This window comes from Callospermophilus lateralis, assembly GCF_048772815.1.
Source record: "Callospermophilus lateralis isolate mCalLat2 chromosome 11 unlocalized genomic scaffold, mCalLat2.hap1 SUPER_11_unloc_3, whole genome shotgun sequence".
Taxonomy (NCBI): domain Eukaryota; kingdom Metazoa; phylum Chordata; class Mammalia; order Rodentia; family Sciuridae; genus Callospermophilus; species Callospermophilus lateralis.
In genome coordinates this window covers 4,180,183-4,201,197 of record NW_027510155.1, presented here as the reverse complement: position 1 = coordinate 4,201,197, position 21,015 = coordinate 4,180,183, and the positions used below count along the sequence as shown (strand labels likewise).

Genomic DNA, 21,015 nt, shown 5'->3' with positions numbered 1-21,015 from the left:
TTTCTTAGCCCTAATTCTATACATACATACATACATACATACACACACACACACACACACACACACACACACATACACGCACACACAGGTTTTTTTGTTTTTGTTTTTGTATTTTGAGATGGAAGCCATTAAGTATAGTGCCAGGCTGGCTATAAACTCCAAATTACAGGGTTCAAGCAATCCTCTCACATCAGCTTCCTGAGTAGCTGGGACTACATTCATGTGCCACCATGCCCTATTATTTTTATTATCTTTTGAACGTAATATATATCTACTAACACCTTAATTTCCTGAATTAAGTTTCTAATACACATCTACCTTTTACTCAGGATTATAGCACTAGTAGTTCAGAACTATAAGAAACCATAGAGAGCATCTGTTAACTGACTTTCAGTTTTTACAGATAGAGACCCAGAGCCAAAGATGTTGAGTGAATATATACAGATTAAAATAGCAGCTGACCTTCATTTACTTGCTTTAAATAACTATAATGAGTATTCTATCAGAACTCCCTTCCTTACCTATAACTGAATAATGAATGTAGAATTAAAACATATGTCTTTTAATGAAAATAACTTAAGCATTCTATCCTGAAAACTAGGCAAATGTTTTCAGATGTCCTATTGAGTATAAACATAAAGATATCCTTATGTATCATTATAGTTGAGATATTCAAATACTCCCAAAACCTAGATTTGAATAAAACATTTTTTTGAAAGTTCATTAAACTACGTAGAAATGTGGGATGGATAAAAAGAAGAAAACAGCTTCTTATAGGAGAAGGAAATATTGTGAAGACAATAGTTATTTTGAGAAAAGGATTCCTTCAATAAGTTTTAGCTCTCTGTAGAATTAATGAGCTCTAATTTACAGATAGCAATAGTAAATAATAGTTAACTTTGCTGAGGGCTGAGTCTAGAAAGTATATTAAATGCCTTATCCCATTAACCCTTAACAGTCTTGCTGGGAATAGGTTCTGTTCTAAAATATCCTAATTTGCCAATGTGTGAGCTGATCCTTAAGAGAGGTTAGTACTTAGTACAGACAGAAAGAACTGAATCTGGAACCCTATGATGCTATACTGCCAGAACACTGAATATATTTTGCTTGTTAGTGAAAAATGTTAAAGACTGTCATTCAATATTTATTATTAAACTGTTTCTGCATGTAAAGCACTTTTGTTCAGTTGTGAAATCAACACCAGACTTTAAGGAATATGCTCTCTAATTAGTGGAACATATAAGTTTTTTTTAACATTTTTTTAAAGTTGTTGATGGACCTTTATTTTATTTTTTGATTTTATGTGGTGCTGAGAATCGAATGCAGTGGCTCACACATGCCAGGCAAACATTTGCTCTACCACTGAGCCACAACCCCAGCCCCTACACTTTTTTTATGAGAAAAAAAAAACACTTAAAAATAAAATAAAATAAAACTCAAATAGGTACAAATTAGTGTCATCCAAATAGTCTATATATCAATTGGTAGATAAGTAAAACAAGTTTAAACCTTTCTAATGTTCTTCTGGTTTGGGTGTTGCTATAAGACAGCCTGAAACTAGAGTCTGCTTGAATAACAAGAATGTTCCATAGTGTCATTTGGAGAAATTAAGGTCTGATGTGATGTCTCAAGTTCAGCTACTTAAAATAAAAATGTTAGTACTTTAAACCAGTCCTTCTCTGCATATGAATCAGCTGGGGATCTTGTTAAAGTGCAGGTCTTTTTTTTATCTTTTTTTTAAATTTTTAATTGTAGAGAAACTAAATACCTTTTTTTTCCTAATGTGGTGCTGAAGATCAAACCCTGTGCTCATGCATGGTAGGCAAGTGCTCTACCACTGAGCCACAACCTCAGCTCCCAAAATGAAGATTTTGAGTGCAGCATAAGATTCTGTGCATCAAACGTGCTCTCACATGATACCTATTCTGCTGCTCCAGAGACTACACTTTGAGTAGCAGGGCTTTTAAGACATAGAGCTAAGACTTTGACTATTAAGTGATGTCACAAGGAAAAAAAAGGTCATGTGAAGTGGGGCAGCAATTTTGAACTTAAATAGCTATGTGTATGTTGATTTTATAATACCTTGTCATTAAAATTTGTTATAGAAGAGAAGAATAGGTGTAACTACTGTCAGATAACTTTGAAGAAGATACAGTCATCACAATTTTCAATAAACTAACCTGGAAATTATATATGTACAACCACTAAACGTGTTTTAGTGTCTACAGAATTTAATATCAGTGTTACAAAAAATTTTAAATAGAGGTCTTAGACATTAGTTATTAGAAACAAGATAAATTATAGTTTAGGACTGGAACTCCCCAGGTTCAAAAGGTGGTTTCACCACATAGTAGACATGTGACCTCAGGACAAGTTACTCCTTGCTGTAACTCCCTTCCTTACTTCTGAAATGGGGTTAATCATAGAATAGAGCTCCTAAGGTTGTAACTGGCTTTTTAAAAAATAACAATATATAAAGCACTTTGTACCCATGCCTAGCAGTAATTCTCTATAAATAATAGCCATTATTTAGTATTGATACCATTTCTGTTTAAGAAATATTAGGCTGATTTTTTTTTTCCTTGCTGACTTCTCTTTTTAGGCTGATTTTTAAGACCTTGCCTTGCCTGTGCTAGAATGATTCTAATTATGTGATGTATCAGTATATAAGCAACATATGCCCCTTTTCAACTTTAAGGCACTAAATGATTTAAAGTTGGCTCTGAGCCAGTTACTACTAAACACTGCTTCTGCATCTTAGGTTGCTGTTAATGCAACATTTTTGATCATCAAGTAAATATATGTTTATAAATTCATTTATTAAATATTAAGTAGCTGTGAAGCAGTGAGCTAAAGTGACTGCTAATGTCCTCAATCAAACCCATATTTTTAAATAGAGCAATAATTAGCTCTTAATATTCATCATCAGGTTCATTTTTTTTGTATAACCATCAAAGAGGATTATTTTACTTTTATTACTAATAATCCATCTTCAAAAATTAAATTTCTGTTTTCCTATAAGTAAGAGCTCCCTGATTTTCTACTAAAATTATTTTGTTTAACTTACTCTGCAATTCAGACCTAAGGATCTCTTGACCTTATTGTGTATCTCTGCTTCCATCTGCTTAATCAAACCACAAAGCAGCCAGGGCATTCAATGGATTATAATTAGATATCTGTGGGACTATATTAAGTTATTTTTATTTGATAATAGAATAACTGAATTAATTCTACAATTTTTCTAAGATTTTCAATAGCAACTGACTTAATTCTAACTGAATTTAACATAAGAGTTAGCATGTGGACTACTCCTTTCTGTGACTCTTTCTGCTTATGGTAGAAAATGTTTCCTGGTGTCCTTCTTTAAGGTGTCTTCTGCTTGGGCAAGATGGTTTAAGAATGTGCAGGTGACAGGCACGGTGGCACACACCTATAATCCCACAACTCAGAAGTCTGAGGCAGGAAGATTGCAAGTTTGAGGTCAGCCTCAGCAACTTAGCAAGACCCTAAGCTACTTACTAAGCATGACTGTATCTAAAAACTATAAAATGAAAAAAAAGGGCTGGGGATGTGGTTCCATGGTAAAGCTCCCTTGGGTTCAGTCCCCAGTGCCAAAACAAAAACAAAATAAACAAACCAAAAAACAAAATAAAAAAAAAGAATGTGCAGTGTGAGCATGTCTAGGAACCATACAGGTATGGCTGGCTTAGAAAACCACTTTCGTTTATTCATATGAATTAAGCATATGTATTTTGTAAAGCAAATACAACATTCTTTTTTTTAAATTTCTTTTTTAGTTGTAGTTGGACACAATATGTTTATTTATTTTTATGTGGTACTGAGGATCAAACCTAGTGCCTCACATGTGCACAACAGGTGTTTTACCACTGAGCTACAGCCCCAGCCCCAACATTCTTAATTCTATCTCGACAAACATCTGTATAAAGTTTTTTTCTTTACTTTTCATAATTTTGATATTAAAGATAACAAACTTAGAAGAACAACTAGAGCAATTTAGAGATGAGCTTGAAAATAAAAATGAAGAAGTTCAGCAACTACATATGCAATTGGAAATACAGAAAAAGGAATCCACTACCCGTCTACAGGAACTTGAACAAGAAAATAACTTATTCAAGGTAACTATTTTAGAAAAAAATTTTTTTCTATAAAGAGATAATAAGTTTTGCTCCTATGTAGTTATAATAAACATTTACTAAGTCCAGATCTAAATAATACTCACTCGAAGAACACTAGCAAGCAAATAGATTTGCATGGAACTTATTTTCTGTTTATAATTAAATTTTTGAGATCTTTTATTAAAATATTTCAAGAATTATTGATCTACATTATGTCTAATTTTTTTTACTTGTACATTGTAGGAAATGTATTTTTTATAAGACTTAATTGAAACAATGTTGTGAAAAATGCCAGACATGAATACATCCAACTATGATAGTTATTTTTGTCACTAGGATGAAATGGAGAAATTGAGATTTGCCATAATGGATCCTGAGGCTATCTCTACTCATGACCAGCATATTCTATTTGGGAAATTTGCTCAAATAATACAGGAAAAAGAGGTAAAAATTGATCGATTAAATGAGCAAATTAGAGACTTTCATCAACAACTTAGACTTACAACAGATAACAAGGTATACTCATTTAAAATTGGTTATTATCTGAAATCTAATAGTTAAATAGAGTAATTAGCTTTGGATGCCATCTGTTATAGACTTAATTCAGTATTTTATCCTTTCCAATAAAATGTACTAATGTTGACATTTTCCTATTAGAGAATCACATACTAAAAGCATAAGCCACTTATGTGTAATAGAACTTCCAGAATGATGTTCTAAATAATGTCTTTGTTTGATGTGATAAGGGAGGTGTTGGTCTATATTGAAAGTAACATAATGTGTCTGACAAGCTATACAGCTTTTGTGCCTGATCATCTTTAAGTTTTTACCCTAAAATAAAACAAAAATTTTAAAATATGAATACATTTTCTGTGTTTCCCTTTTTTGAATTAACTAATAGGATTTTGAAGAAAAAAATGAACTGATAAGGGATCTTGAAGCCCAAATAGAATGTCTAAAGAGTCATCAAGAACGTTTGAAGAAAAATAGAGAAGAAGAAACAGACAAGCTCAATGAAGTTATTGAAAAACTTAAGGAGGAATTGTCATATATTAAACAGAATATGTTGTTGGATACCAATTCCCCCTCAGAACAAGAGGACAGCTTGAAACATCAGTTGGAAAAGGTTATAGCTGAAAAGCTGGCTTTGGAACAGCAAGTAGAAATCACTAATGAAGAAATGGCCTTCACAAAAAATGTACTTAAAGAAACCAATTTTAAAATGGATCAGCTAACACAAGAATTAGTCAACTTGAAGAGAGAACATGACCATAAGGAAAAAATCCAAAGTATACCAGATGAAAGTGTTAGCATGACTATAGATGATCTCAGCAAAGACCAACCCGAACTGGAAGTAATCCATATTGAAGATGTTTTTAAACCCCCTGAGAACAAGATGTATCTCAGATCTTTTGAAGAAAGCACTGAAGTTTCCAGAAATTTGGAAACAAAACTGCTACAGCTTGAGAGCTCTGTTAGCACAAAGGACTTAGAACTTATCCAGTGTTATAAACAAATAGAAGACATAAAAGAACAAGGCCAATCTGAAACAGAAATGCTTCAGAAGAAGATCGTAAACCTACAGAAAGTACTTGAGGAGAAAGTAGCTGCTGCTCTTGTAAGTCAAGTCCAACTTGAGGCAGTTCAGGAATATGTGAAATTCTATCAAGATAAAGGAATAGCTTCATCAGAACTTGAAAAGGAAAATATGCAGAATTTAAATCAAATAACAGAAAACAAGATGGAGTCAGATATGTCTGCATTAACCTTGAGAATATCAGACTTAGAAAGACAAGTGATTGAAATGCATACTACTTTGATTTCAGAAAAAGAACAAGTAGAAACTGCAGAGAAAAATGCTTTGGAAAAAGAAAAGAAGCTGATAGAACTGCAGAAGTTATTGGAGGACAGTAAGAAAAAACTAGAAGGAAAAGAAAGGAAAAGAAGCCCTCATGGAGATTTTGTTCTCAAGGTTAGCTTTATATTTGAATTTTTCACATAAATACCCTAAGAAACTCTTTTTTTTCCTTTGCTTATTAAGCTGATTGGTAATTTACTAAGTCAAACAGTTCTGCTGACACCTACCAATTTATACATAATGGGATTTTATTAAAAAAATCATACTGTTCTTAAAGAACTTTAGACAAACTAAAGAGTTTGTTTGAGCAAAAAGTGCTACATGCATTGTGCAACACTCAGAAACAGAAGAGATTTGAACAGCTTCACTGTGCAACAGTGGGTGGATTTAGAGGCAGAACTCACAAATAAAATTCAGAAATTGCTTGATTGGTCATGGCTAGACCTTGTTTGGATGTGATTTGATTGGTTGATTGCCTATGATTGGCTGAAACATAGTTGCCTATTATCATTGGCTGAGACTTAGTAGTTAATTATACTCTGTTCATTTGTTTCCCTACCAAGTTATATTACAGTTTCTTACACAGAAACTCAAGGTATAGAGACCAGATTAAATTTAACACTATAGGATCATTTTATTATCATTAGAATAATGGGCCCTAATTATGTTTTGTGATCTTCAAACATCTTTATTCAATCAGGGTTGTCATTAATTAGAACAGTTCAAATAAATATGGAAACATTAAATTTAGCAAATGTCCTCCAAAATTTCTGTGGATATTTTCCCCCTTAATGTACCCCTACTAAGTATGTTATGTCATCATCTCTTTTAAGTACCATAGTGCACCCTATAATCATCAACACCACAGTAATGTATATTCATAAGTATTCTATACATTCTAATCTTGCACCAAAGACAGTTTATTAATAGATGATTTTAAATTAATACGAGCACAATTTTTTTTTTGGTTGGGGAAGAGCTTTATAAAATGGTCATACCACACTTTTGCAAAAACAATTTTGGCATAAAATCTGTGAAAGTTATGTAGGTGAGATACAATTATAAAAATATCAAAATATATTCATATTGAATTAACATATGAGTAACAAGTTATTAGCTTGGCAAATTTTATGCCTCATAATATATTTTATTCTTCTTAGGGAAAATTTGTAACTGACCTAAGTCTACTTACATAAAGATCAGAAATTGCAGTTATTTCTTAGTGTATGACAGACATGACAAGTTCCCTCACTTAATAAACTTACAATTTCAAGTACCAGAAGTTCAGTCTTATCTGCCCCAGAAGATTGATACATTGGGATTTTATGTCTACTTAATTTTTATTGGCAAAGGATAATAATTTCATTCACTATACTTTTTCTTCCTAGCTCATTGGAATTGCATATTACTGTAGGTAATAATTATTAAAATATTAATATAACTTTCTAGGTATAACTTATAATAATTATCTTTGAGCTCATATCTTTTAAGGAAAGTAATATAAATATGAAACTTTTGAGTGGCACAAAGAATATTTTTATCAATAATTTATAAATGTTATATATATTAATGGCATGATTTGTCTTTCATTCCTAGAAAATCTTTCTTATTTCCTTAAGAATACAAAATGATGGTTCTTAAAATGTTTCATTGTTTGTTGAAAGAGCATTTATCACTAAAACCCCTAGGCAGTCAGTCTTGGAAAAGCTTCATTAGAATGTGTAAATGCTTTGAATTTAGCTCTTTTTTTTTAAATGATGTATTTCTTATGTTTTCTACTGTATCCAGACAACTACTGAGTTAATAAATGCCAGTGGAGAAAGTGGATTTTTTGAAGAACTTGAGGCTCTTAGAATCCAGTTAGTGGCTACCAAAGAAGAACTTGCCACTTTCAAAGAAACGACAGAAAAACTTCAAAAAGAGCTTTTGGTAAGACAAGTAACATAACTCCTAATTCATTCATTTCTACCCATTTTAATTCCCTTTCAAATTGTCCTATAGAAACAAGTCCAGAGCCATAACTTAAAAACTAAATTTACAAGTCTTTTTTGAAAAATTCATTGTTATAAATCTATTCACCATCTCCTTGCTTGTTTTGCTAGGAATCTTTATATTAGAAGAATGCTTTTAATCTCTAGTCTTTTAGCAAAGGAAGCGAAAAACTGCTGTTAAAGAGAACTTAAATCCCCTGGGAAACAAAAGTAAAGGCTAATAAAATTATTTCAATTTTGTAGTAACCTGTGACCATACATACATGCGAAAGTATATATGTATTACAGTTTCCAAAGTGTTTTTCCTATTATTCTGAGGCAAGTGAACATATAAATGAAATTATACTCTTTCCCTCTCCACTGTAAGTTCTTCATTTGATGTGCAAGATTTTCAACTTAATTCATCTGTGTTTTAGGTAAAAGAGACAAACATGGCATCTCTTCAGAGAGATTTAAGCCAAGTTAAGAATCAACTTGTCGGGTAGAGAGGGAAGAGGAGAGGGAAGGGGAGGGGGGATAGTAGGGGATAGGAAAGGTAGCAGAATACAACAGTCATTAATATGGTATTATGTAAAAATGTGGATGTGTAACCGATGTGATATGTGATTCTGCAACTTGTATTTGGGGTAAAAATGGGAGCTGATAACCCACTTGAATCAAATGTATGGAAGATGATATGCCATGAGCTTTGTAATGTTTTGAACAACCAAAAAAAAAAAAAAGAATCAACTTGTCGAGGAAAAAAAGAAATTATCCCACTTCTTAATAAAAGAGGATAAGTCTGAAGTACCAACAAACAGAAACATCTGCTTAGAGCCACTTCCTATTGTAGTAGGTAAAAACACTGCATCCCAAACGGACCAAATACTCAAGGTCAACATGAGCAACCAGACTCCACAAATTCTTGTTAAAAATGCAGGAATTCAAATTGATATACAGACTAGCTGTTCCTCAGAAAAAGTCTCTGAAATAATTAGGCAACTTACTGAAAGAATTGAACACATACAAGAACTTCATGCCACTGAAATTTTGGATATGGAATCCAGACATATTTCAGAAACTGAAACTTTAAAGAAGGAACATTATGTTGCTGTTGAGTTACTGACAGAGGAGTGTGGTACATTGAAGGCAGTGATACAGTGTCTGAGACCTAAAGAGGTATTTATTTTGTTGTTGTCATGTGGGGGGAGTTTCCACTGTTGTCAACAATCTGTTTTTAAGCAAAAATTTTAAAAGAAATTTGAGAAATATCTCTTCTTTATACTATTAGAATTTAAGTCTCCCCATTGTATTAGATAATAGAGTTCTTATGTAAGTTTGCAACTTGTTATGGTTCCTTAAATAATAACTATCTCTTCTTACTATGGTAATATCTATAAGGAAAAAATTATAGACTTGTTATAAATCATAGTTTCATTTCAAGTATGCTTAGATTGAGTTTTTTTCTTTTTCTTTCCCCCTTTTTTTTCTTTTTACAGCATTATAACAGCAAAATAATTCGTTGGGTTCTGTTTTTATTAAAACAAAAATATTTATGTATGTTGTTTCTTTTTTCTAATTAGGGATCCTTGATTCCTGAACTAATGTATTCTAATGCTTACAAAACTAGAGAAATATATTCCAGTGGTAAGTTATATAAAATTCTGGAATGTTTATAGTATTTGATTAAAACGTGTTATTTTTGTTTGAAGAGGGTATGTTTTTTATTTTTGTTTGTTTGTTTGTTTAACAACAAATGATTGTTTTCTTTATTTTAGATTCTGCATCAGACTGGAGTCAGGGAGTTTATCTTACACAAAATCAGGGATTTGACACAGCATCAGAAGGACGAGAAGAAGAAGGTGAAAATATAACAGAATCATTTCCAAAGAAAATAAAGGTACTGAAAGATAAATATTACTGAAACATAATATATTTTAGTAAACTTACCCAGTATAATTTCTATGTTGAACATAGAAGTTTATTTAAAGTTATATACTCGATCTCTGAAAAAAACTGTATAGCAAGAAAGATCGAAGGAAGGGGGAGAGAGAGGGAGAAAATATGCTGCCCTCCACTCCCTCCTTTCTTCCAGAATTAGTGACCAGATCTTTTGGTCAATTCTCTGTTAACTAGATATTGAGGAAAAAGGATGTTGGAAGTAGCATCCCTGGTTGCTCAAACAATGTCTAGTACAGTCCACCCCATCAAATAGAAGCAAAAGGTAGCACTCACCTCATGCTTCAAATGAAAACAGGCTAAAATAAATGACTTAAAAGAAAAAAAAATCCATGAGAATCTATTTCATTTTATTTCCATATTCCACAAATAATAATATATTGTATTTCATTTTATTTCCATAGTCCACAAATAATAAAATACAATATATTAAATAATTATGTTATGAAGATTTAAAAAAATAATTTTTATTATTGCTGATTTTGTTTGCCAAAATTATTAAAGCAGTCTCAAGGAATGGAAGTTTTTCCCACGGTATTTCTTTTGGTCGAATCAATGGCTAATCATTAAATCTAGGAAGAGTACATTAGCTAAACTGAAGGAACTTAGAGGTGAAATCTATGGAAATCATAGACCATCTGTTGCAATTGACTTAGCTCTCCACAGGAAGAAGGCATTTAGTAAAGGTGCCTGGAGTTTCTTTTCTGCGGTTGCTTTTCTAAATCTATTTTGCTTCATAATTCTATATTGCTTAATATTTCTCCTTGTAGCTCTCATTTTTTCAGCATTTGGAGAAGTTGTTATAACTTTGGCTTTTGGATTTTGGTTTCTAGGGATTACTGAGAGCTGTTCATAATGAGGGCTTGCAGGTGCTTTCTCTCACTGAGTCACCATATGGTGAAAGAGAAGACCATTCTATTCAACAGATTTCAGAATTTTGGCTAGAAGAGAGAAGATCTTATCTTAATATCATCTCATCTCTTAAGGATTTAATTACCAAAATACAAGTGCAAAGGGAATCTGAGGTACCCAAAGAATATTATATTCTTTGTAGCATTGTTATTTTTAATGACAATAATAAACTTTGTAAATTAAATTCTTTTTTATATGAATTTTCACATAAATTATTGTCTGTATTTTCAGACTCAAAAATACATACATTCTTTTAAATACCTATTTTGGATAGTAGAATGTTTTAAAAACATGTTTATTTGAAACCTAACTTTTGTTATTTGTACTCTGCTAGGTTAATGATAATTCTCAATCTCATGAGAGCCTCCCGGACTGGTGAGGGGAATTTCTACTTGCTCTCCAACATGTTTTCTTAAAGGAGCACAATGTTTTGCTAGCTGCTTTTCAGGTTGAACTGACAGCTCTAGGCACTAAAGATGCAGTTGGATTATTAAAGTGTTTGGAACAGTGAATACAAGAACAAGTATCAAAACAAAATTTTATTTTAAAGAATACTATTTTTAATAGTAATAAAAAAATCAGTTGCTGATTTGTTTTAGAGTCTTAATTTAAGTATGAAGATAAGCATTTTTAACAGGGGCCACTAAGAGTATTTAGGAGAAGAACATTACCTTTTGTCTTATTTTAGAAAGTAAGAAAAACATAAAATTAATAAGATAGTCCTCAAACTTGGAAATTGAGAAAGAGCTGTAAAACCTAAAGAAAAGAGAAGGAATAAGATACAGTCACTTATCATTATTTTTAGTAGTTATATTTTATAAACCTAAAAGGAGTCATTGCTCCTGTGGGAAATACAGAAATATGTTACTGCAAGCCTCAATCACAATATTTTCATCAACCAGTCAATACATGATCTTATTTTCTGTGTGGTTGTGTTTAAAGAAATCTTATATGGGGAGGGGAGAAGAAATGTATCTCAGTGGTAGAATGCTTGCCAAGCATACTCTTGGCCCTGGGCTCAGTACTCAGTGCCATTAAAAAAAGAAAAAAGGTACCTTCTGTGTTGTATATTATTCATTAATGTTTAACACGGCCAAGAGCAATCATACAGAAGCTTATCTAACACACTTTTCTCCTTAAAGCACGTCACAGATTTCTTGCAATTAGGAACACCAAGCCCTTCACTTGTGGGCCATTTAAAACCATTAAATCACAAATAAAAAGCACAATATGGAAAAACAAGTTACTAAACAGGACATTTGTGTACAATATGAGAGCTAAAATACAAAGATAGAGTATGCCCTTGTTTAACTTAGCCAGGAACATGTGCATGAGGAAATTTAATTTTTTACTACTCTAACTATGTCTGACAAAGCAATACAAGTATTGGTTTGAGGGTTACAAAAACTTTTTATCAAGTAGAGAAATCTAAAAACACAGGATCCATTAATAATGAGGATTAACTATAATAAAGTAAAAAACAATAATGAAATGTACATTACAATATAGAGGATAAATCATTAAAAATTGGTTCCTTGAAAATGCTAATAAGAAAATCTTTTCTGGAGAATTCATTATGATTTTTAAATGTTATAAATGAATATGAGATCATAATTAAACATGTAACAAATAAAATAACAAAATATTATAAATTATTTTATTTATACAAATAAGAAAATTGAGGTGAAATTTAAAAAAAATCACTTATCAGAATTCATGCTGGAAGAAACAGAATACCTGAAAAGACCTACAACAGCATCAAATCAGTAGTTAAAAATAGACAGAAGAAGCTTATTATCTGAAATTGAAGTACCACATGCTCAAATTAAAGACAAGAAAATGACCTTGAAAAGAGAACAAGAAAATGATAAACCAAACCTAGGTATGTTACAAAACAGACTCATATAATTATACAAATGGATGAAAATATTTTACTTTACATTATAATTACTCAGTTAAAACATTTCCTTTCAGTGGTATTGATTTCTCATTTTCATAACATTAATTATAGTAATTACTGCAGTGGCTAGAGAAGATTGTCAAATTGATTTTAAACAACTGTATCTAATTTTAAATACAGTAGCCTTACCCTGACCAAGTTAAACAAATTAATTTTATGGTCTCTTTTTGTTTGTTTGTTTGTTTTAATTGGTTATACATGACAGTAGAGTGCATTTATGCACTTTGATATATCATGCATAGATGGGATATAATTTCTCATTTTTCTGAGTATACATGTTGAAGAATCATATTGGTCATGTAGTCACATATATACATACAGTAATAATATCTGTTTCATTCTACTATCTTTCCTATCCCCACATTCCCTCCCCTCTTCTCCCATCACTTCTCTCTACCTAATCTAAGGTAATCATATTCTTCCCTACTATCTCCCACCTTATGTGAATTAGCATTCACAAATTAGAGAAAACATTTGGCCTTTAGTTTTATGGGATTGGCTTATTTTGCTTACCATGATATTCTCCTACTCCAACCATTTTCTGGCAAATGCCATAGTTTTACTCTCCTTTAAAGCTCTGAGTAATATTCCATTGAGTATATATACCACACTTTCTTTATCCATTCATCTGTTGATTGATACCTAGGTTGGTTCCATAGATAAGCTATTGTGAATTGAGCTGCTATAAACATTGATACAGCTGCATCACTATACTGTGCTGATTTTAAGTCCTTTGGGTATATAAACCAAGGAATTGGATAGCTGGGTTAAAGGGTGGTTCCATTCCCAGTTTTCTGAGGAATCTCCATACTGCTTTCCATAGTGGTTGCACCAATTTGCAGTCCCTCCAGCAATGTATGAGTATGCCTGTTCCACCACATCCTTGACAACATTTGTTGTTGCCTCTATTCTTGATGATTGATTGCCATTCTGACAGGAGTGAGATGAAATCTTAGAGTAATTTTGATTTGCATTTCTCTAATTGCTAGAGATGTTGAACTCTCTTAAAGCTGTACATTAAGAAAGGTGTTTTATATACTAGAGGATAACTACCTAAAGGAAAAGGAAATCCATAATTAAAGTAGCCATTTCTTTTTTAATCCCTCTTTTTAAAAATTTAACTATAACAACATACAGAAAAGTGAACAATTCAACTCTTCAGTATGACATTATTTTTTTTATTTTTTTAATATTTATTTTTTAGTTGTAGTTGGACTTAATACCTTTTTTAAATTTATTTATTTTTATGTGACGCTGACGATTGAACCCAGGGCCTCGCACATGCTAGACGAGCACTCTACTGCTGAGCCACAACTCCAGCCCCAGTATTACATTATTATATGAATGTCTGTGGAGGAGACATTGTTTGTGTTAAGAAGTAGAACATTGCCCACATCCTAAAGGCCCCCTCTAAAAATCAGGTTATCCTGATTTTTCTTTAGTTTTATTACTAATTTATATATTCCAAAATCATATATGTTTAAAGTGTTTCTATTTTTGAACTTTATATTTTATGTCTTGCTTCTGTCACCTTCCTGAATTATCCCAACTTACTGCATTTATCTATAGTTCATTTTTGTTACCATATAGAATTCTCTTGTTTGAATATTCAACAACTTATATTTCATTCTGTGGTTGATTAGATTTGGATTGTTTCTACTTTTTAGCTATTAGAATTATTGCTGTAGTGGACACTGTTGCAAAGTGTTTCTGATGCAATTGTACTTATGTCTTTCTAGGAGTGAAATTGCTGGGTCATAGAATTCATATCTTTAAATTTATTAGAGAACCCCAAACTATTTTAAAGAGTAGTTTTGTTAGGGGCTCACAGGTAGAGTGCTCACCTAGCACATTGGAGGCCCTGGGTTTGATCCTCAGCACCACATAAAAATAAATAAAATAAAGATATTGTGTCCAGCTACAACTAAAAACTAAATATTTTTTTTAAAAAAGCAGTTTTGTCAATTTGTGCATGCACTAGCAGTATATGAGAGTTGTGTTATATACAACTTTGCCAACTTTCCGGTATTGTTAGACCTTTGCTGCCAATCCATTTGGCATGCAGTACATAATTGTAGTTTTAATTGATTTTAATTATTCAAGTGACTTAGTGCTTTTTCATATGATTATCAACTGTTTGGATTATTGTTTTTGTGATATGCTTGCTTGGATCTTTTCCCCACTTTTTGATAAAAGTCTATTTAATTTAACTCTAAATGGAAATCATTATTAAATTCTCATCGTATCTATTGAGGACACATGCATCTTTAGTAACTGTTTCATGTAGTGATGATAGAAAAACCTGTGCTTTTGCCGATTTAAAATCATGACACAAGCTCAAAATTTGTCATTGAAAAGCTGAATCATGTTAAAATTCTTCAGAGAAAACAGGTATAATAAGTTAAATTAAACATATCCCTGTAGACAAAGGCTTAATTGAAAAATTTTAGAGGTTATTAATATTGTTTATATAGAATGCTATTGAAGTCTTAATGAGTATCTCTGTAGATTCATGTTTATATGTATAAATTATTGACCTCTACCCCTAAGAATCACATCTTGAGTCACATAAATCCTAAAATAATGACTATTTAACACCCAAGTAAATATGTCTACAGACCTTTTCAATGTCCATATGTACATAAGTATATTTTTTGTCATAAAAACAGGATCCTGATGCATATTTTGTAACCTGTTTTTACTTAACATGTATAAGATTTTAGTTCGGTGACTGAACTCAACCACTGAGCCCTATCTCCAAATTTAAAAAAAAATAAAAAAGGCCTTGGGATGTAGCTAAGTGATTTAGCTTCTGTGAGTTCAATCCCTGGTACCAATGATGGAGGTGAGAGCAAAAAAAAAAAAAAATTATATTTCTCTTTACTTTAAAAAATTCAATATAGGGTTATTTGGTTAAATTGGAAACTTTAAAAAGATTTCAGGATTTTGAAATTGCTCTCAAGAAAGTTTGTATTCCACCAATGAGGCATTTTTCACTGCCCTGAAACATGTTTTTATTCCTTTATAATTTTTATTCTGATGTTTAGGATCAAACCCAGATTTTTGTGTGACTAGCATGATGGGCTACTGCTGAGATAGTCCCTCAGCTACACGTTTATCATTAACATTTATTAAAAATTTAAATTAAAACTGACTATAAATTATTTTATTCAAATTCACTCTCATTCATAAATTGAATTTGTTCAGACTTTTATATTGAAAGGACATATACTTTTTAATGTTTTTTAAGTATACATGACAGTAGACTATATGTTGACATAAGGTTATTTTTTGTTATAACTAGTATTCCATTTGTGTGTGTGTGCATACATTTTTTAAAGAGAAAGAGAGAGAATTTTTAATATTTATTTTTTAGTTCTTGATGGACACAACATCTTTGTTTGTATGTGATGCTCAGGATCGAACCCAGGCCTCACTCATGCCAGGCAAGCACTCTAACGCTTGAGCCACATCCCCAATTATCTTTATCCATTCATCTGTTAAAGGATGTTACTCTCCATTATTGGATTAAATATTAGGTAATTTCTTGTTCAAAAGTGAATTTAATGTTGTTTGTAAGATGCATAATAATTAACAAGGTAAGTTGAAAGTGTTACCATAAAAGAAACATAAAAAGTCTAATAATAGATATTAGATTTCTTATCCCAGTTTGGGGTTATAGTAATACAAAAAATATCTATATTTTATTTATATATGGTGCTAAGGATCCAACCAAGCACCTCACCCATGCTAGGAAAGTGCTGTACCACTGAGCTACAGCCCCAGCCCCAAAAGATACATATTTAAAGAAGATTTTCTGAATATGCTATTATAATGTAAGTCAATTGTAGGTATACCTGAAATATTTTATGAAGATAAATCATATTACTACTGAATTCATAAGTTTATATATAAACAGTAAGTTTGTAAAACTTATTTAACTTGAAATTATTATTTTTTAACTGAGGAGGATATATGATAGTTCCAAAAAAATCACCTTAAACTTGTCAATTTCCTGAATCATTTGAAAATTCCTTTTCTGTAGTATCAAAAAGATTTGTTAATAACTGAAACTTATCAAACAACAAAACACTCTTTTATTATTGACTTTCAATTATGTATGATTTAGACAAGATTAAAAGAGAAATTATAAATGTTAAACTATAAAAGCTTCAGCGAACATTCAGCTTTTATTAGTATGCTAAATTTGCATACAAAGAGCCAGAACATAAAAAGACATTTTTGTTTTCTGGCAAAAATCAATTATTCTTGAGAATAAAAACTGTATTTAAAGTGGGAATTGGGGAAATAAAGATGGCTGAAATCATGCCAACAATTGTTATCTATTTTTTTTTGTTCCACTGTTTTTTAAATCTTATAATATTTCTAAAATATCTTGCCATTACTTTTTCTGGAAGCATATTTTTCTTGATTTTATATTAGCACAATATTTAAAAATGTACATTATTTATTATTTGAAAAAGATAATTAAGTCTTATGACATTACTCAATAAAAAAACATTTTTAAATTGGACAGTCAATTTATGAATTTAGAACACAGAAATCTACTTTACATGGGTGTATTGGTTGTAATTATTTAAATAAAATTATATATCTAGCAATATCACTGTTCTTTAATGTAACAGAATTTTAAAAAAATATTTTTTTGTAATTTCATTGAAACTGTGAAAAGCAAACTTAGAGAAATATAAATTGTTGCAAATACAATTTGACTAGAGAATAACTAATTTCAAACTGATTCAAGATAAAACTAACAAAAATGAAACAACAAACTCCAGAAACAGGAAAACAGGGATTGTTTTATGTAAATTGTTAATCTAGGTTTTTCACAAATCATTTATGTCCAACATCTAAAAGTTAGAGCAGTAAGTAAATAATCTTATTATATGCTATTAATACTAAATCTGATTTAAGAATAAATACTGTTTCAGAGGTGCCTATGGAATCTCCAATTCTTTCCTTTTATAAGTTTTTTCAATGGCATTGTAGGTGCATATGTCTAAAAAAATACATTTTAACCATGCTTTAAATAAGTCTTAAAAAATAAGAAACTGGAAACTACCAGTGATCTGTATAAAGCAATATCAACTAAAATGCACAGAATCATTTTTAAAAGTTAAAATTAGAAGATGAGATGTAGCTCTGTGGCAGCACTGAGTCCAATCTCGAGCATAAAAATATGGGAAATAGTAAATTGTGCAGTGCTACTAGCATGATATTTGGCTTAAAACTTGCCGAAGTCAGTAACAGCGACTTGAAATCTAAATACTAGTATCCACATGATTTTCTTTTTTTTTTTTTTTTTTTATTGTTGGTTGTTCAAAACATTACATAGTTCTTGATATATCATATTTCACACTTTGATTCAAGTGGGTTATGAACTCCCATTTTTACTCTGTTTACAAATTGCAGAATCACATCAGTTACACTTCCATTGATTTATATATTGCCATACTAGGGTCTGTTGTATTCTGCTGCCTTTCCTATCCGTTACTACCCCCCTCCCCTCCCCTCCCCTCCCCTCTTCTCTCTCTACCCACTCTACTGCAGTTCATATCTCCCCCTTGTATTATTTTTCCCTTTCCCCTCGTTACCTCTTGTATGTAATTTTGTATAACCCTGAGGGTCTCCTTCCATTTCCATGCAATTTCCCTTCTCCCTCCCTTTCCTTCCCACCTCTCGTCCCTGTTTAATGTTAATCTTCTTCTCATGCTCTTCGTCCCTACTCTGTTCTTAGTTACTCTCCTTATATCAAAGAAGACATTGGCATTTGTTTTTTAGGGATTGGCTGGCTTCACTCAGCATAATCTGCTCTAATGCCATCCATTTCCCTCCAAATTCTATGATTTTGTCATTTCTTAATGCAGAGTAATATTCCATTGTGTATAAATGCCACATTTTTTTTATCCATTCGTCTATTGAAGGGCATCTAGGTTGGTTCCACAGTCTTGCTATTGTGAATTGTGCTGCTATGAACATCGATGTAGCAGTGTCCCTGTAGCATGCTCTATTTAGGTCTTTAGGGAATAGACCGAGAAGGGGAATAGCTGGGTCAAATGGTGGTTCCATTCCCAACTTTCCAAGAAATCTCCATACTGCTTTCCAGATTGGCTGCACCAATTTGCAGTCCCACCAACAATGAACAAGTGTACCCTTTTCCCCACATCCTCGCCAGCACTTGTTGTTGTTTGACTTCCTAATGGCTGCCAATCTTACTGGAGTGAGATGGTATCTTAGGGTGGTTTTGATTTGCATTTCTCTGACTGCTAGGGATGGTGAGCATTTTTTCATGTACTTGTTGATTGATTGTATGTCCTCCTCTGAGAAGTGTCTGTTCATGTCTTTGGCCCATTTGTTGATTGGGTTATTTGTTATCTTGTTGTCTAATTTTTTGAGTTCTTTGTATACTCTGGATATTAGGGCTGTATCTGAAGTGTGAGGAGTAAAGATTTGTTCCCAGGATGTAGGCTCCCTATTTACCTCTCTTGTTGTTTCTTTTGCTGAGAAAAAACTTTTTAGTTTGAGTAAGTCCCATTTGTTGATTCTAGTTATTAACTGTTGTGCTATGGGTGTCCTATTGAGGAATTTGGAGCCCGACCCCACAGTATGTAGATCGTAGCCGACCTTTTCTTCTATCAGACGCCGTGTCTCTGATTTGATATCAAGCTCCTTGATCCATTTTGAGTTAACTTTAGTGCATGGCGAGAGAAAGGGATTCAGTTTCATTTTGTTGCATATGGATTTCCAGTTTTCCCAGCACCATTTGTTGAAGATGCTATCCTTCCTCCATTGCATGCTTTTAGCCCCTTTATCAAATATAAGATAGTTGTAGTTTTGTGGGTTGGTTTCTGTGTCCTCTATTCTGTACCATTGGTCCACCCGCCTGTTTTGGTACCAGTACCATGCTGTTTTTGTTACTATTGCTCTGTAGTATAGTTTGAAGTCTGGTATCGCTATACCGCCTGATTCACCCTTCCTGCTTAGCATTGTTTTTGCTATTCTGGGTCTTTTATTTTTCCATATGAATTTCATGATTACTTTCTCTATTTCTATAAGAAATGCCATTGGGATTTTGATTGGTATTGCATTAAACCTATAGAGAACTTTTGGTAATATTGTCATTTTGATGATGTTAGTTCTGCCTATCCATGAACAGGGTATATTTTTCCATCTTCTAAGATCCTCTTCTATTTCTCTCTTTAGGGTTCTGTAGTTTTCATTGTATAAGTCTTTCACCTCTTTTGTTAGGTTGATTCCTAAGTATTTTATTTTTTGGGGGGATATTGTGAATGGAGTGGTTGTCCTCATTTCCATTTCAGAGGATTTGTCGCTGATATACAGGAATGCCTTTGATTTATGTGTGTTGATTTTATATCCTGCCACTTTACTGAATTCATTTATTAACTCTAATAGTTTCTTTGTAGACCCTTTTGGGTCTGCTAGGTATAGAATCATGTCATCTGCAAATAGTGATAATTTAAGTTCTTCTTTTCCTATTTTTATGCCTTTAATTTCTTTCGTCTGTCTAATTGCTCTGGCCAGTGATTCGATAACTATGTTGAACAGAAGTGGTGAGAGAGGGCATCCCTGTCTTGTTCCAGATTTTAGAGGGAATGCCTTCAATTTTTCTCCATTCAGAATGATGCTAGCCTGAGGTTTAGCATAGATTGCTTTTACAATGTTGAGGTAAGTTCCTGTTATCCCTAGTTTTTCTAGCGTTTTGAACATAAAGGGATGCTGTACTTTGTCGAATGCTTTTTCTGCATCTATCGAGATGATCATATGGTTCTTATTTTTAAGTCTATTGATGTGGTGAATAACATTAATTGATTTCCGTATATTGAACCAGCCTTGCATCCCAGGGATGAATCCTACTTGATCATGGTGCACAATTTTTTTGATATGTTTTTGAATCCGATTTGCCAAAATTTTATTGAGGATTTTTGCATCTAGGTTCATTAGAGATATTGGTCTGTAGTTTTCTTTCTTTGAAGTGTCTTTGTCTGGTTTAGGAATCAGGGTGATGTTGGCCTCGTAGAAAGAATTTGGAAGTTCTCCCTCTTTTTCTATTTCCTGAAATAGCTTGAAAAGTATTGGTGTTAGTTCCTCTTTAAAGGTTTTGTAAAACTCTGCTGTATACCCATCCGGTCCTGGGCTTTTCTTAGTTGGTAGTCTTTTGATGGTTTCTTCTATTTCCTC

General features: G+C 32.2%; 1 protein-coding gene across 1 annotated transcript in view; it reads left to right on the top strand.

Annotated features, from left to right (window-relative positions):
• The window catches only part of LOC143385830 (A-kinase anchor protein 9-like), a 108,014-nt gene extending 93,474 nt beyond the window's left edge, over positions 1–14,540 (top strand). Inside the window, 11 exon segments of the mRNA XM_077107906.1 lie at positions 3,984–4,136; positions 4,473–4,652; positions 5,038–6,108; positions 7,783–7,923; positions 8,402–8,461; positions 8,709–9,143; positions 9,548–9,611; positions 9,743–9,864; positions 10,757–10,948; positions 11,170–11,358; positions 14,535–14,540. Of these exon segments, the coding sequence (XP_076964021.1) occupies positions 3,984–4,136; positions 4,473–4,652; positions 5,038–6,108; positions 7,783–7,923; positions 8,402–8,461; positions 8,709–9,143; positions 9,548–9,611; positions 9,743–9,864; positions 10,757–10,948; positions 11,170–11,358; positions 14,535–14,540 (2,613 nt within the window).
• The last annotated feature ends 6,475 nt before the right edge of the window (positions 14,541–21,015 follow it).